General features: G+C 52.0%; 1 protein-coding gene across 1 annotated transcript in view; it reads right to left on the reverse strand.

Moving 5' to 3' along the window:
* The window catches only part of adcy5 (adenylate cyclase 5), a 30546-nt gene that overhangs the window by 2897 nt on the left and 10526 nt on the right, over positions 1–17123 (reverse strand). The window contains exons 3-15 of the mRNA XM_086148059.1: positions 15050–15199; positions 14850–14971; positions 9106–9217; positions 6968–7095; positions 6116–6274; positions 5884–6025; positions 3925–4035; positions 3583–3605; positions 2543–2702; positions 2372–2469; positions 2036–2123; positions 1806–1922; positions 1574–1732 (exon numbers count right to left, since the gene is read on the reverse strand). Coding sequence (XP_086004185.1) covers positions 1574–1732; positions 1806–1922; positions 2036–2123; positions 2372–2469; positions 2543–2702; positions 3583–3605; positions 3925–4035; positions 5884–6025; positions 6116–6274; positions 6968–7095; positions 9106–9217; positions 14850–14971; positions 15050–15199 — 1569 coding nt within the window. The remainder of the gene's footprint in view (positions 1–1573; positions 1733–1805; positions 1923–2035; positions 2124–2371; positions 2470–2542; positions 2703–3582; positions 3606–3924; positions 4036–5883; positions 6026–6115; positions 6275–6967; positions 7096–9105; positions 9218–14849; positions 14972–15049; positions 15200–17123) is intronic.

Below are 17123 nucleotides of genomic sequence, written 5' to 3' on the forward strand. Positions count from 1 at the left end.
GTTCCGAGGTGTAGACTAATCGGGGCTTTGGGAACCATTGGAGCCACAGTTTGACCAGATCCAGATCCTGAAGCAGATCTCCAACCAGTCCCAGAACCAGCCCCAGGTCCTAATTCACAACTTGACCCAGAACCAGGACCAGATTGAGAATCAGTCCCAGATCCAGAACAAGTTCCACAACTAGAACCAGAACTCAAACTGAAACCATTGCTAGAACTGGAACCAGGGACGGAAAATGATCAAGAGCCAGATCCCAAACTCGTGACAGATCCAGAACCTGAACCAGAACCATGTCCAGACTCAGAGCCAGCCCTAGATCCAGATCCAGAGCCCAAACAAGGTCAAGAACCAGATCCAGACGCATAACCTGACTCTGGACCAGGTTAAAGATCCAGATGCAGAACCAAGTCCAGGTCCAGAACCACAACCTCACCCAGGACTACATCCAGATCCTGAGCAAGGTCAAGAACTACATCCTGACCCAGGACCAGATTGCAAATCCAGATCCCAAACAAGGTCCAGATCCAGATCCGGAATCCCAATCTGATCCATGGTTTGGATGGAAGTAACCTCAAGTCCCTTTACCACCCGTCACCCTGAATAGAAGTCTTATCAGAATACGGTACAGAAACCCCGCAGAGCCCGTAGATCCTGTAGTCCTGGTAGATCTGGTAGATCCCGTGGTCCCTGTAGATCCTGTGGTCCCTGTGGACCCCATTGTCCCCATAGATTCTGTAGACCCTGTTGTCCCCGTAGATCTCGTTGACCCCATGGTGCCTTAAGACCATGTGGTCCCCGTAGATTCTGTAGACTCTGTATATCCCGTAGACCCCATGGTGCCTGTAGACCCCAGGGTCCCTGTAGACTCCGTAGACCCCCTGGTCCCCATAGACCCCGAGGTGCCTTAAGAGCCTGTGGTCCCCATAGATTCTATAGACCCTGTAGACCCCATGGTGCCTGTGGACCCCATGGTCCCCGTAGACTCGGTAGACCTAGTGGTCCCTATAGACCCTGTGGACCCCATAGATCTCGTAGACCCCATGGTGCCTGTTGACCCCATGGTCCCCGTAGATTCTGTAGACCCTGTAGACCCCATGGTGCCTGTAGACCCCAGGGTCCATGTAGACCCTGTCGTTCCCGTAGATCCCGTAGACCTAGAGGTCCTTGTAGACCCGTGGACCCCGTAGATCTCGTACACCCCATGGTGCCTTAAGACCATGTGTCCCCTAGATTCTGTAGACTCTGTAGACCCCCTGGTCCCCATAGACCCCGAGGTGCCTTAAGAGCCTGTGGTCCCCATAGATTCTGTAGACCCTGTAGACCCCATGGTGCCTGTTGACCTCATGGTCCCCGTAGATTTGTAGACCTAGTGGTCCCCATAGACCCTGTGGACCCCATAGATCTCGTAGACCCCATGGTGCCTGTAGACCCCATGGTAACCTGTAGACCCCAGGGTCTCTGTAGACCCCATGGTTCCTTAAGACCATGTGGTCCCCGTAGATCCTGTAGACCTAGTGGTCTAGTAGCCTAGTAGATCCCGTGGTCCCTGTAGGAGGAGGTCCTGTGGCCTCACCTCCGGGAAGCTGCAGACGGGAGCTCCGTCCCCGCAGGAGGCGTCAAAGGCGTCCATGCTGTAGTTGAGCACGTTGGCCTGGCAGGCGTTGAAGGCGTCCGCCGTCAAGTTCAGCTCCGCCCACATGCAGCTCTGCAGGTCGTGGCCGCTGCAGGTGAACTGGGGGGCGGGAGGTCAAAGGTCAGGGGTCGGGAGGGTCGGGGGGGCGGTCGCCTCGGAGACGCGGACTCACGATGTTGACGAAGGCGGACAGGGAGACGAGGAGGAGGGTGAAGACGCCGACCAGCGTGCTGTTCAACCTGGACCGGACGACGCTCCTGGAGATGGTCTGCAAGGGCACCGGGAAGAGCTGAGGGAGGAGGAGGAGGAGATGGAGGAGGTCGCGTCAACGGAGGCTTCGGCACGACCGCCACCTCCACCCTCAGAAGGTCCCGCCTAGGAGGACCTGGGAGACGTTCTCACCCCGAAGCAGCAGGAGACGCTGGAGATGAACATGATGGTGGAGAGGATGAGGAGGCAGGTGACGAAGAACCCGATCATCAGGCCGGAGCTGCAGACGGGAGAAGGCGTCACGTCCGAGGAACCAGAAGCAGAACCAGAACCACATCATGAACCAGTATGAGGACCAGAACCGGATCCTGAACCTCATTCTGATCTGGGACCAAATTTCACATCCAGATCCAGATCCGCAACCTCATCTAAAGTTGATGGAAGTAAAAAGGTGTGTATGTGTGTGTGTGTGTGTGTGTGTGTGTGTGTGTGTGTGTGTGTGTGTGTGTGTGTGTGTGTGTGACTCACGGCGGTACGACGAGGCTCTGGATGATGCAGATGAAGATGAAGACCACGAAGGCGCAGGCCACCGACGCCCCGAACCTGGAATCCACCTGCTTGGAGTACTGGAGAACCACAACACCGTGTGTGTGGTGTGTGTGTGTGTGTGTGTGTGTGTGTGTGTGTGTGTGTGCTGACCTTCTTCTCCAGGTCTGGCTCCCTGAAGGTGAGCAGGAACCTCCTGACGTGCTCAGATCTCAGGCGGTCGATGCTGCGAGCGTCGATGGCGCGACCCAGGAACTCGTCCACCTCGTCCTCGGGGTTCATGTTCTCCTGCGTGTTCCTGAAGTTGAAATGCCTGAGGAGAACACGGAGAACACGGAGAACATGGAGAACACGGAGAACATGGAGAACACGGTCAGAGATGTTCATGGATCCTCCAAGACGTTGCAGCGTCTATAAAAGGTAAACAGAGGTGCTCACTGGCGCCCTCTAGTGGTCGTTTGGCGGAAATGCAACTCAGTTTGTCCATCAAATATATAATTAACATTTCAACACTTTTGAATTGTATCTTCTTTTTTTTTTAATTTTGATCTATTTGGCCTTTTTTTTACTTTAATTCGTTTTTAATGCAAAATATTAAATTGGTGATTTTTTAATGCTTTAATTATATGTAGATATACTTTAATATCTATATGTACCTATACTTTGATGTGTGTGTATATATATATATAAGTATATGTGTATGGATATTTATGTATTTTTGTATAAACATATACACACACGTATATTGTATATACACACATGTGTCTGTATGTTTATATACATACACACGTATGTATATGTGTATATATACATATATATGTATATATATATACACACACACACACAAATGTATATTGTGTAAATGCATATATATGTATATATATATAAAAATACATATACACATATATACAGTATGTATGTATGTGTGTATCTAGAAAAAAAATATATGTATGTAAATGTATGTATATATATATTTATATATGTATGTGTGTATATATATATATGTAAATATGTATGTATAAATTGTGTGTATATATATATATATATATGTATGTGTATATACATAAGTATATACACGTATGTGTGTGTGTGTGTGTGTGTGTGTGTGTGTGTGTATGTGTGTATAAACAAATGCATGGTGCTTCCAGCCTTGATGGTGGTGAGGAAGAGCAGGAGACAAAAGAAGTTCTCACTTGTCCTTTGGGTCTTCAAAGCCCTGTGAGACAGAAAGAAGGGAAGGTTGAACCCCAAAGTTTGCAAACACAAGGCCCAGTTTGTGGCTAACGGATGCTAACGCATGCTAGGAGGGTTAGCTTAGCCTTGAGGATTAATTCAAGTGTTTCCACGAGACTTCGGGAAACCAGAAGTGAGCAGACCCTGCACTTGCATGCAAGCTACATCGGTTATGGACTAAAAGTGTGGTAGGTGCCATGTCCTGCTTGGACCTTCCTGCTCCTCAGGGGTTGGAGGTCTGAGTACCAACCAGACCCTGAATACAGAAGGACATGGCCTTGGGTAGAAACCCTCTTCCTCACCATCCTCTTCATCTCTTTGGAAATCTGGTTGCCCATCTGGTTGTAGATGTTGTGGGTGACAGAGTTGGTCCTCCCCCGGGTCATCTTGGCGATCATGGCCTTCTCTTCTTTCTGTGGGGAGGGCAGAGAGAACCTTTTAGAGCTTTTATCTTGTACTGTTCCCTGACTGTACCTCCTTGTCCTTCAGCCTGGGCAGCTGTAGCGCCCCCTGGTGACAACAGAAGAGTGGAGCACATGAAGGTGTCGGGTCCTGATGCCACGAGCTGCTTCTTCAAAGGTACAATGCTACTCATGAGACAAGTACCCGTTTGACAGCATGAGGACTTGCTTCTAGTTTTTCGGTACTTTCTCCAGAATGGGCTCCCGGTACAAATCAGTGTAGAAGTTCTCCTTGCTTATGAAGTCCTAAATGGCCCAGAACTCTTAGAACCTCGTCACCCAGGTGCCATCACATCAGGAACTCTGCGAATTGCATCATATCTAAAAGTACTCTTAGAATCCCATCGTGTCCGAGTGACCTCATGGAACTCCGACCCCTTAAATCTTCAAGAGCAGAGCAGGAGCTGCAGCGTTCAGTTCCTCCGGTTCCCTCCTTTTATGTGGAGCGGCTTCAGATCCACCACGACGTCTATTGTATCATTTTAGCTGTTAGCATGTAGCCATTAGCGCTACAGGTATTAGCAATGGGAAACCATTTCCCCCTCCCGGTCCTCGTTCCTTCTGTCTCCATCACACTCGAGGCAGAAGGCCGACATCATTGAGCTGAGATCTGCCTGAGCTTCCTGCACCAGGAAAGGCGGTAGTTTCTTGGCTCCTGGGGAGAACATTGGGTTTCTGTAGATCATCTTAAAGAGTATGGTCCAGGCCTGCTCTAGAGGGTCATCAGACCACCGGGTTGTGATTTGGAACCCCAGGGCTAGTTCTACACCTCATCGGGTCCATCTGATCTGGAAGTAGAGGAGCAGACCAAAGATCTCAGACCAAAGCTCTGGTCCAGTCTTCCCTCTGGTTCCCTGGAGCCACCCAGGTTTTGTCCAGAAGGTCAACTGGACGTTCCATGAAAGCAGGAGAAAGTCCTTCGCTTGAGCTTTTAAAATCAAGAAAGAACATCTGCGATGTTGGAGCTCCTCCGAACCCGGGAGAAGCTTCGGCAGGCGAATCCCGAATTCTTCAACTTCCTTGAAAATCAAAGCTACTTTTGCGAACAAGTCCAGAGGAGCGGAGGGCCAATGATGAAGAGTGGTGTTTGAAAGCAGCACCTTCAGGAGGACGGTGCTCCTGCACGTCCCTCCAGAGGTCCTCCATGGAAACACAGATGTTATCACCTGGACCTGAAGGAGCAGAACCCACTTGGAGTCTTGGTTGTGATCCTGCTGAACTCCCGAGACGGTGTCAGGACGTTTCGCTGGACCTGGAGCCCCAAGATGTACCTTCTCTGGTTCTTGTTGCTCAACCGGAGACGGTGTGAGTCAAGGAACGTCAGATGTGGTGACCAGAAGGTGGACCAGTCTACATTTTTCTAGGTCCAAACTCCATCGACTTCATCGTACACAGATCTGAGATTTGAAGTGCACACCTGCTCCAGGACCATTTGTTGGAAGGTATCTGATGTCTGAAGAACCTTCACTTGTACCATCAGTGTTCTGTCCATCAACCAGAGAAAAGGTCATGGCTGGAACTTGAGGACACACTTTGAAATAAAGAGTGGATCAAATTCTGCTGGAACGTCTCAAGAAAACCTGAACTATATGAAGCTGCCGTCTCGATCCTGGTACGAGCAGTGTCATCGCTTCCTGCAGGCCACTGCTGAAACTTGAAGGAACATCTTCAGACTGTCCTGCGAATGCACCTAGAATCGTTCAAGCATCATCTGACAGCTGAACTTTTCGAGTTGCATCGTTCAAGAGATGACAGAGCCTCAGATGTTCTTCTGAGAAGTATCTTTAGTAGTTGTTTTACCCTTTTCTGACTGCAGCCCACAATGAGGTAGGTGTCGATGTTGTTCTTCTTCAGGTAGGGGTTCCGTTCCCCTCCTGCGCCCACTTCCACGTCATAGTCCCCATTCAGGTAGTTCAGGGTCTGCTTGGTGATATGGATACGCCTGCCGAGGGAAACGGGAACGTTACAAAGCCGGAAGAGCAACTCGGGGAACGGGAACAGCTCAGGCGCCATCGTTGCTACGGCGACGAACCCAGCTTTGCCGCCGGCCTCCATCTGATTGGCCAGCGTGACGTCGTTCGACCAGACGTCAAACTGCCACTTCCTGAGTCCAAGCACCCCGCAGTGCACGCGTCCGCTGTGGATGCCAACGCGCATGTTGACGTTCACGCCCGTCACCTCCCGGACCAACCTGCAGGGGGAGCAGGAAGTGCGTTAATAAACACAGATAAAGGAGCTTCGGTTGTCCCTGGTGGTGGCGGTGTAGGACTACAACTTCTGCAGAAGTCCACTGGGACGACCCTGATCTGACCCCATTGTGTTCAAGTCGAGAAGAACCTGCAAGAATAATCCTTTTTCAGAGTCTTGTGACCTGAAGAGGTTGAAGAAGCTCTGGTGCAGCATCCTGATCAGAAGGTCAACCAGAGGCCTCTGTGACCTCGATGCTAACGTGATTTAGCTTGATGGACGATTTCCGCCGCACAACCGAAGGTCGCAAGTGCACAAAACTGAAACCTTGAAAGTTTGACCATCGGGCGTATACGCAAGAGTCATCTGACCAGAAGCCCTTGCACCCTTGGATACAGGCTACCCCTTGCTACCCCTCGCTACCCCTCGCTACCCCTCGCTACCCCCTTGTACTCCTCACAGGAACGATGGATGAACAATGAAGAGAAGGGATGCTGCTGATGCCACGTTCTGACACCCCATAAAGACATGTCTGACCTTCTGAAGGGACACAGAGTTGTATGCTCACCTGAGAACCAGGTGAAGCCATAAACTACATGCGTTGTCAGTTACTGTGGCGATAGAGGCCTCAGGAGAGCGTTTTTTTAAAGGTTATACAAACACAGACACGGAATGAGAGGAAGTGGGTGGGTCTTACGAGATGGCCTCTATCATGTCCAACCCCATCTCCACGCAGCAGTGGGCGTGGTCCGCCCGGGCCTCCGGCAGCCCCGACACACAGTAGTAGCAGTCGCCAAGGATCTTGATCCGCAGGCAATGGTTCTCCTGCGGGCGAGAAACAACCAGAGGTCAGTGAACCGTCAACTCCAGGAACAAGGCGAAGGAGAGGTCGTCCAGCGAGGAGGTGAAAGGCCACTCAATGAAGCCCCAAAAAAAGAGATTCTGTCAGGACGTAAACAAACAGGAAGTTACGATAGACCTCCGAGCGGGAGGCGAAGAGTGGTGACGGACATTCTCCGAGTGGTCAAACTGTGGATCTGCATAAGTGGCATCAACGAGACTCATTCTGAGGAGAAGCTGCGGAAACACCCTGGTTTGAGAGGAGCGTGTCCGAAAACAGGAAGGAGGTTCATTGGAGACTTTAAGTTGTCCGGACATGTGAAGAACAGTTGTACGTCTCCATGTGAGTGAGAGCAGGAGTTCAGCCTGGACCAATCAGAGGCCCTCATACAGAGACATACAACTCCTGCCCTCTCATTCACACCTCTGGGCAATTCAGGCTCTCCAATAAACCACCTCCAGGTGTTTGGAACCCTGAGGAACCCCAGCCAGACCCGGGTAGAACATAGAGACTCCACAAGGAAAGGCCACGACCGGGGAATCCAACCAGGGACCTCCTTGCTGCGAGGGGGCGGAGCTAACCGCTAGCAAACATCTCGTGAACTGGAGATGTGCAGCTTCTGACTCCGAGGAAATCAAGGTTTTACGGCAGCCGCGATTCAGGCCGTGATTCAGTGTGTGTGTGTGTGTGTGTGTGTGTGTGTGTGTGTGTGTGTGTGTGTGTGTGTGTGTGTGTGTGTGTGAGTGTGTGTGTGTGTGTGTGATTGCAGGAGGCCCGGCAGAACGCCGTGTCCCATGATAGCCACCTGAGTGTCTCTCCAGCACATGGCTGTGGCAAAATACAAAAAGAGCCACTGTGTTGAAGAGCACAAACACTGCGAGTGTGTGTGTGTGTGTGTTTAATGAGCACATGCGCATGTTTACACACACACACACACACACACACTCACACACTCTCACACACACACACAAAGTGCATCTGGTGTTGACATAAAGTGTCAGCGCTTTTGTTTTTTCTCTTGTGCCATTGTGCTCGTTAAGCTCATAAATATTAATTGGCTCCTGGTTTCAGCTTTCATAAACAAATGACACACACTCACATGCGCGCGCACACACACACACACACACACACACACAGCAGAACCTGCAGCGTCCAGATAGGAGGAAGGAAAACATCTACAATCATGAATGTATAAACGTGGCTGCAGGAGGTTGAAGATACAGGAAGTTGTATTTTGGGGAAAAAGTGCAGAAATAAAGGTGTCTGGAGAGACTTTAAGAAGTATTTTGTGATATTTTGAAAGCTACGTGTCGTCTGGGTAACAGGGTTTCCTGCTGTTTCTTCATCAGACTGGACGTGGAGAGCGAGAGCCACCGGGACGTTAGCAAGAGGATCGCAAATGTTCCTGATGGTTGAGGACTACAAGTATGGCGTCCGTGGCAAGGCCTGGGGATTGACCCGGTTTCAACTCTTGATGTGACCCGCTTGTTCTGAGAACGTTCGGAGGGACTGGGTTTCTAGGGCTCTTGGTGGGTGGAACCACCACCTGGAGGTCTGGAAGGTCCCCGGTTAGCTTCACTTCCTGTTGTTTACCCTCGTCAACAACAGGAGCATCTCGTCTCCTTCCCGACGCCTCTGCAAACCGATCCCGACAAGTACTTCACGCCGATGCTGCACCTCGAGGCTTCGGTTGCGACACCGGTAGTACTTCTGCGAGCGCTGGCTCAATCATCTGCTCTGAGGAGCTTCACAACAGCATGGTCTCCTCCAGGTGACCCCTGGTTGTCCTCCACACCTCCTACCTCAGGAGGAGATGCCGTTTTGAAAAGCCTCCTCTCATTCACTGCTCCGACTGAACCTGGACTTTAAGGAGCTCAGAAACCTTGACGTACACTTGGAAAATCAGCTCAGATGGACCTCCTCTGGTCAATGAATGAACCTATAACTGGAGAGGAGGTGTGTGTGTGTGTGTGTGTGTGTGTGCAGAGCCTTACCGCCGCTAGCTTGTCGAAGCGAGCGAAGAGCTCGTTGAGTGTCATCACCAGCTCGTGGGCGGTGCACTGCGAGGCCAGCATGGTGAAGCCCTCGATGTCGGCAAACAAGATGCTGCAGAAACAGGAGGACAGTTCAACATGTCTTGATCTTTTCTTCTGCTCCGAAGGAGGAGGTCGGTCAGAGTCTTTCCTGGAGCAGGTGGAGACGGGATTGGGCTCCTTCAGAACGAGTCCTATCCCCTTCTTCCCTCAACAAGATACCGGTAACTTCCTGGTCACTGGTTCCTTTCCGGAGGAAATAAAGGGACGGTGCCTTCAAGCCACCTGCCCGACGGTGCTGGCGGAAGCAGCTCTACTTTGTGTCGGACCTCATTCGGTATGCTTTACTGACTCCTCCTCCATCTGAGGAGGCCCTGGACCGAGACCAGGAGATCCCAAGTCTTGCATTCTGATGCTTCGCCCGCACCAGTGGCCCGAGTGGCCAACGCTTCCCCACCAACAAGTGGAAGGTATCTCTTCAGGGCGTGAGTAGCATGAACCCCCCCGTCACACAGCGGAGATACAAGGAGGTCCAACTGTGAGTTGAAGGTCGTGTCGACCTGCGAGCTCACCGTGTGAGACTTCGGCAAACATCTGAGACAATCCGCTGAAAGAAACCAAAACACCTTGTAAAGCAACGGCTCGTCAATCAGTCACTCCCGGATCGATCCCGTTGTCCGGTACGTCAATAAAGCAGAGGGGTGAACAAGAGAAGCCCAGGGTGGTCCTTCAAAAGAGCACGAGAAGGAGGGGATCCAGGAGTGAGGGGGTTTGTTCCTCCCCTCTGCGAGCATACAGAGCCAAACAGGGTCGCCACTGTTGGACTTTGTGCCGCCAGATTGCGACACTCGGGTCTGTTTAGAAGCTGCTTTGTGCTTCGGACCCCCCAGGAAGGAGGGCTATAAATAAACAAAGATCTCAGACCAAACGAGTTCGCTGGAATCACATGAAGCTCACTCCCATCACATGGAGCTCACAGGGTGGGAGGCCGGCAGCGCCGCCGAGAGCCGTGGCCTGTTTCTGCAGGCGGGCGAGCGAGTCGGACGCCCCGGCGACAAGGTGCCGTTGGACATCCTAGGGTTAACCCTTCATTCCCTGCTTTCAGGGGAACGCCCTCCTCTTCATCCAGGACGGATTAGGAGTCCCGATATGTCTGGGAGATGCTGATTGTTTGCAGCAGACTGTTCGGAACAGGTGACACCAGAAGTGAAACGGCCAGAAGCTTGACCCTCCGGACCATGACTTCAGGATCAGGAATGGGTCCTCAGGCTGTTCGGAGTTTGCACAGTGCTCCAGCTGTTACCCAGATCTTCCCCACAGAAGGACCAAAGGTGAGCTTGGTCCCTCTGCGACGGAGGTGATGGCACAAAGTACCCGTTGCAGGTCCACAGGCAACCGTCAGGGGGCTTCAGACGCTGCAGGTCCAAAAACTCTGATACCAAAGGAATGAAACACTGGCTTTCCTAGAACAGCTCTGTTGCTAACTACTGGAAGTAGTTAGCTTGGACGGCTAATGATCACCAGCAAGTGCGCTGTCAGGAGGAAGTTGGGTGTCATGGAGACGTCGTTTCGGGATGGAAACGCCAAACTCCAGTTGCTGTCCAGCTACTTGAGAACAGCGTTTGCTGTGCCTGAAAATAGGGTTACGGAAACGTACTCTGGAGTTGAAAGATCTGAGAACATTTCCATCTCCATGGAGATGTGGACACCGGGGTTGGCTTGGTGGACCACAACAAAGATGGCGGTCAGACAGGAAGTGTAGTTTCAGTTATCACAAAATCCAAGTGCTAACTACTTGTCTGGCACTACTTGTCTTCTACTCTAGTGCGTCCTACAGTTCCCCGAACAGCTAGCGACATCGATGATGCTAAGCTAGCAGCTGAGAGTCGGATGGACGAACCGCCTGACGACTCCATTTCTCAACAAGCCAGATCCTCGCTCCCTACGTTCTGCGGTCCGTGGACCAGATGATCACATGGGCTTCACTTCAAAAGGAACCCAGTAAAAGCTCTCAAACTGCCTTTTCTCCGCCCAATCGAGGCATGTCGATGTTACCAGGAGGCACCTCCTTGCAGAACATCTCCATGTCACGTTGAACTTGATCTTTTTTTGCCAGTATGAATGTCGCCCCGTCACGTGACCTCCTTGAAACGTGGTAATTAGCGTAGCAATTGTTTGAATCGTGATGAAGGAAGTAAAAGAGGCTCATTGTTCTTTCATCTGCTCCTCCCTTCCTTCTGACTCCACCCAATGCTGTTGCAAGTAGACCTTTGGGGTCTAGACGGGAGGTTCAGCCGAGGTGAAGATGGAAGCCGTTGGAGAGATGGACTGGAGCCTCCTCTTGGTCCCGGTTTTGAACCCCCTCCTTGTCAACCCTTACAAGGCGTACGGCTACCAGATACCCAACTAGTTTATCCCCGTCAAGCCTCATGACGGAAAAGATGGCAAAAAGAAAAGAAGGCGCTGCGCTGCGTGGACAGAGGACTTGGGATTTGGATCTGCGCTGTGGCTTTTACGGATCTCCCGGTGAAAAAGGTTCCCGACCCCTCCTTAAGATGGACCTGCTCAGCCATCAGGGAGGGAGTCATTGACACCTCCAGGTTGAAGGCGGTCCTGGACCTCATGGGGGTTTTGGGAGTGGAGGGTTCAACAGCAGAAGAACCCCGCATGGTCTCAGGACTCATGGTTAAAGGTGGACCTTAATAAGGAACCAGGAGGTTCAGAACTACCAGCTGCTCCTATCCTTACAATACTGGCCACTGAAGTGTTTGTCTTCACCAGAGAACATCTTGTCACGACAGCTTGGTGGGCTGCAGCAGATCGCAGCGGAGGGTCCAACCATTCACCCCTATAGACTATTTGGAGCCTTCAAGGAACCTGAAGAGAACCCTGGAAGAAGAGCGTGGCGAGAACAACCAAGAGTTAGCTTTAAGTTTCAGTGCTAACCAGGTGAGCTAACAACGCCTCGAGTCCCTCCCCACTTTGGTCGCCTCCTTCCTCCTGTCCCTTCCTGGTTACTGACCTCTTCTGTAATTCCAAAAAAAGCCGCCTCAGAGGACATTAGCAGGAACAAAAGGGGGTTCCTGGTTCCTCAAGGTTCTAAAAAGCTCTGACTGACAAATCAATTAACGCTAAAATACCAGAGTTTCCATCTGGAGTGTCTCACTCTGATTGGCTGCTGGTGACGGAGGGGAGTCACTGGTCAAATCGTAAAGTTCTAAGATGTTTCCAGCTCAGGTCTGGTTGCAGGAAGTAGCCTCCTCCAGGGGAAGCTTCTGTCCCTGCATTCCCACAGGCAGAGGGACCACGGTAGGGTCCTGGTGCGACGTGGACCTTCAGCTCCACACTCCAAAACAAGCCACTGAAGAAGTAGAAGAGGAAGATGGCACGAACACCACGGAGGTGGAAGCTTCCACAGAGTTCATGGACCATCAGATGGTTGAAGTGTTTGTATCTTCTCCCTGCATTGCTTCACCGTGCGAAGAACCCCGTTAGCTGTTAGCTAACACCCAAATGTAGATGTTCTCCTGCAAGTCCTGGAAACGCCTCTGAGGCGTAGTGGGCCAGAAGAGCTTGGAGCTCTTGGACTTTGCTGCTTCTGTCCATTTTCTCAGCAGTGACCACCATCTAGAAAGTGGTGCTCCACAAGAAGGTCAAGGTTCAAGGTTCCTTCCAGGTTCTTGGTTCTAGGAGCTGAGATCCATGGTCCCTGGTTCCTCTGCTGTCCTGATGCACCAAGTTCCTGAGAAGGTTCTAGCAACTGCAAAAACTCCCATGTTGTCCATGTGTCCTTCCTCCTCTTCTTCAGTGGTTGGTTTTCAAGTGTGGTGCTGAAGGTGCTGAAGGTGCTGAAGGTGCTTTCCGTGGTCCCTCACTCCCATTCGACAGCTGTGCTTCCAGCCGCCCCCCCATGGAGAAGCGTAGCTAACTAATTAGCGCTCCTGCTAACCTGCTAGCTTCCAGCAGGAGCGCCCAACCCCCCGCCGAGGGTTCACATGATCTGATCTTCTGCTCTTCAGCTTCTGGGAACAAAACCCGGCGTTGTGTGTTTGTCAGGTTTGTCCCAGACACTCGCGGTTCCTTCTTCTGGGCTCATGTGCTCGGCTAACCCCGTCACATGGTCGGTATCTGATCGCCCGTCGGTTGGAGGCGGATGAAAGATGCCAAAGAGCTCCTGGTCTGGAACCTGCTCCGTCCTCTGGGCCTTCAAACGCCACTTCAAAGGGACCCATCAATGGCCGCCATTGTGTGCGCAGATTTCAGCTCCCACCTGACCGACAAAGCCCCGACACACACACACACACACACACACACACACACACACACACACACACACACACCGACTGACTGTGTGTTCTTACACCTCTAAACATCTCCAAACATCTCGCACCACCAGAACGTATCTAGAGAACCGCAACAGACGTCGCCAGCTTCTACCCGCGGCCATCAAGACCAGAGGACCAATGGGGAGCCGAGCCTGGGCTCCTCAACCGTGACTGCTGGAACCTTCTGGGGACTCTGGAGCTCGGAGCGAGGTCCATCAGAAACGTTCCCCTCGGGGAGACGTTTCTTGGATCACCGTTGCGATAAAGACGAAGAGCAGCAGAGGTTTGGAAGGACACTTGAACCCGTTGGAACTGTGAGAAGGTCATCATGAAGAAGATGCAGCTTGGAACATCTGCTCTGGACTGAGATTTCTGGACGTGTGCTGTAACTGCTCAGTTGTTGCACCACTCACTTGAGTTTATGTGAAAGAGGAGAAAAGTGTCTCCAAGCAGACGTCCAAGACGGCCTCCTGAAAGGCCGAGGTGACTCTGGATCTCCATGACTTGAAGGGTTTGGATCCAAAACCTTGCTTACAAGCTTTCAAGGGAGGTCCGAGTGTGGCCATCAGAAGCTTGCGATTCTGCATGGGCTTGCAGCTGTTTACATCATGACTGTTCCGTGGCTGCTTGCCATCTGCTCCTTTGTCCAGAAGCTCATCAGCGCAGCTTCTGAAAGTGTTTGGGACCCAACATGGCGGCGCAGCGGAAGTAGGAAGTAGAAATTTCAAGGCACCAGGGCAAAGGTTCCCCCCTGAGGACTTGTATGCCTAAGACATACATCCTCCACCCAAGGGTTGGAGGATATCCAGCACCGACCTCCTCATCAGGGCTCGGCGTCAGTACGCCAAGAACCCTGAGGAGCAAGAACCAATCAGCAAAGACCACAGAAAACTGCCAGGATCATGGAGGTGTTTGCAGATGACACAGTGATCTGCAGTGCAAGCAGGGAGCAGGGGGAGGGTGATCTAGAGGGGTGGAGGTATGCTCCTGGAGAGGAGAGGGATGGAGGTTAGCTGGAACAGCATGGCCACTCCAGTGGAAGGGTGAGGCTACAGATGGAGAAGGTGGAGGAGTTTAAGCACAGAAGGTCGACAGACCAGAGCCACGGAGAGGGTGGAGAAGAGGTGAAGGAAGTTGTGCGGGCAGGTCGGAACGGGTGGAAGAAAGGGTCAGCCACGGGTTCTGGCTTGGAGACACCGAGGAGGCCGAGCCGGAGGCTGCGGAGATGATGTTGGAGGTTCCTCTTTGGGAGTGAGGAGGACGGAGAGGATCAGGGAAGGAGTCCATCAGAGGGACGGCACACTGAGATGGTTGGGACATGGACAGAGGAGGGACGGTGGAGATCTGGGTCGCAGGTCGGGACCTTCGCCCTGGCGCTACCTGACATTGTCGTGCTTCTGGATGTAAATCTTGTGAAACATCATGTCCTCCTGCTTGGCGTTGATGTCGGCTTTCATCTCCATGGCGACGTGCCGGGGAAGCACAGAGAGCAAGAGGCGTTCCTGCCGGGGAGGAGAAGAGAAGCTCAGGCGTGAAGAAGCGAAGGAGAACCTCGTGGGTCCACCAACATCTAGACTCACCTGCTGCTGGTTCTCCCTCTGGGAGTGGAGGCGGGCCTGGATGCACTGCCTGGTCTCCTGGAAGGCCTGGCGCTGGGCGCCCTCCACCGGGTAGTGGGTGCAGACGCCCACGATGTTGGTGCAGGAGAAGATCATGATGTTGGACACGATCTGGAGGAGAGTCGACAGGAGGCGCCGTAAGTGAGAGGCCTGGAGCCGACCCTCGGCAAAATAGCATCAATCGGACAAGGTTCAGCATTAACGGGCTTCCTCTGGGTGTGTGTGTGTGTGTGTGTGTGTGTGTGTGTGTGTGTGTGTGTGTGTGTGTGTGTGTGTGTCAGGCTACACGGTTATCAGTGGAACTGCCGGTTTGTTGAACTAGCAAGGAATTCACTCTGACACACTTGCTAAACTATTTGGCCCCCCAGCTCCACCTCCAGCCCCTCCAGGGATGAAGATGGACCACCACATGTCCACCTGAGGTCCACCTGAGGTTCAGCACCAGTCCGACCCCCATCCGAGACAGGATGGTTGATTCGGACGTTTGTTAGCTGAGCCGGCGGACAGGAAACAGGAAGTGCCAGGTGAGCCTTCGTGAGCTGAGGTGGGTAGACTAACCACCTTCTGACCCGGTGTGTCCAGGGACTAAGATCCAGGAGAGAACATCTCCTCCTCCTCCTTCTCCTGTCAGGAGCTCCAAGTGAAGAGCGAGCTTCAACATCCTGCACACACACTTTCAAACTCAAATCCAGTATCTCATTCAGAGGTGCTGGAACCAGTTCTGACAGGAACCAGACCTCCAGGGACTGGACCCATGGGAACCAGACCTCCAAGAACCAGACCTCCAGGGACTGGACCCATGGGAACCAGACCTCCAAGAACCAGACCTCCAGGGTCTGGACCCATGGGAACCAGACCTCCAGGAACCAGACCTCCAAGGACTGGACCTCCAGGGTCTGGACCCAGGGGAACCAGACCTTTGGGACTAGACTAATCTGCTCAAGCATTAATAATAATCCACAGCAAATTGATAATCCAACACCGTTCAGAATAATCTCCCACAGATCACTCATCAGCATGGACCAATAATAATCCATCACAGATTACTAACTATAAACCAGATTAATGATAATCTACCAAAGATGACTGAAAATCTACCACAGATTTAGAATAATCTACCAGATCAATAATAATCTACCGCAGATTAATAATCTAACACCTATTCATAATGATATAGCACAAATCAATAATAATCTAACACAGATTAATAACACAATCCAACAGATTAATAATAATCAACCAGAGATTAGTAATAGTCTAACACAGATGAATAATAATCTACGGTATTGATAATCTACCAGCAAACCAGCACTGATCAATAGTAATCTATCAGATTGCTAATAATCTATCACAGATGAGCTCGGGATGTGCTCGGGTTCTAAGATCTCCGTGGAAGCGAACCTTCTCCGCCCGGACACTCGGGTGTTTTTGGAACCGACCAATCGGGAGCTTCCCCTCCCCGAAGCGAAGGCCCGAACTGAGCGCGTGCAGAAGCGCCGCCATGGAAACGCCAGGCGTTCGCCGGTCTCCCAGCAGGGCGACACAAACATCTCGCTCAGCACCACCTTATTTGGAGGCGGGTTTTCCCTTCCGCCGCAGGTCATGTGACCGCTCCGTTATCAAATCCCGGCGGCGGCAGATTACCAGAGTTAATCATAAACCGCCGGCGGCGGCGCGGAACCCTGAACCCTGCTATCAGCGACCGGCCAAACAGGAAACGCTCTTGAGAGCCCGCCAAGAAGGCGCCCTCAACCCCTTCGCGGGGACGGTCCTTGCCGCCGGCCAATCAGGCGTCAAAGGCGGAGTCTTGGGTTGCCCCCTTTTCTGATTGGCCGGCAGATGATTCCAACAACTCCAGGTGTCCGGAGGGGCGGAGCCTGTGGGGGCGGAGCATGTGCGGCTTCCCCTGTGAGGGCATCGCACGAACAGCTTGTTGTTCTTAGCGTGCTAACAGAAGGAGCTAAGCAGATACCAACGCCATCGTCACAGTTGTCTCCAGAGCCTGGAGAGAACCAAGACCAGAACATGGATGGAA

Source organism: Fistularia commersonii, chromosome 6 (genome assembly GCF_037954325.1).
Source record: "Fistularia commersonii isolate RoL2024-O1a breed Wild chromosome 6, RoL_Fcom_v1.0, whole genome shotgun sequence".
In the NCBI taxonomy this organism is placed as follows: domain Eukaryota; kingdom Metazoa; phylum Chordata; class Actinopteri; order Syngnathiformes; family Fistulariidae; genus Fistularia; species Fistularia commersonii.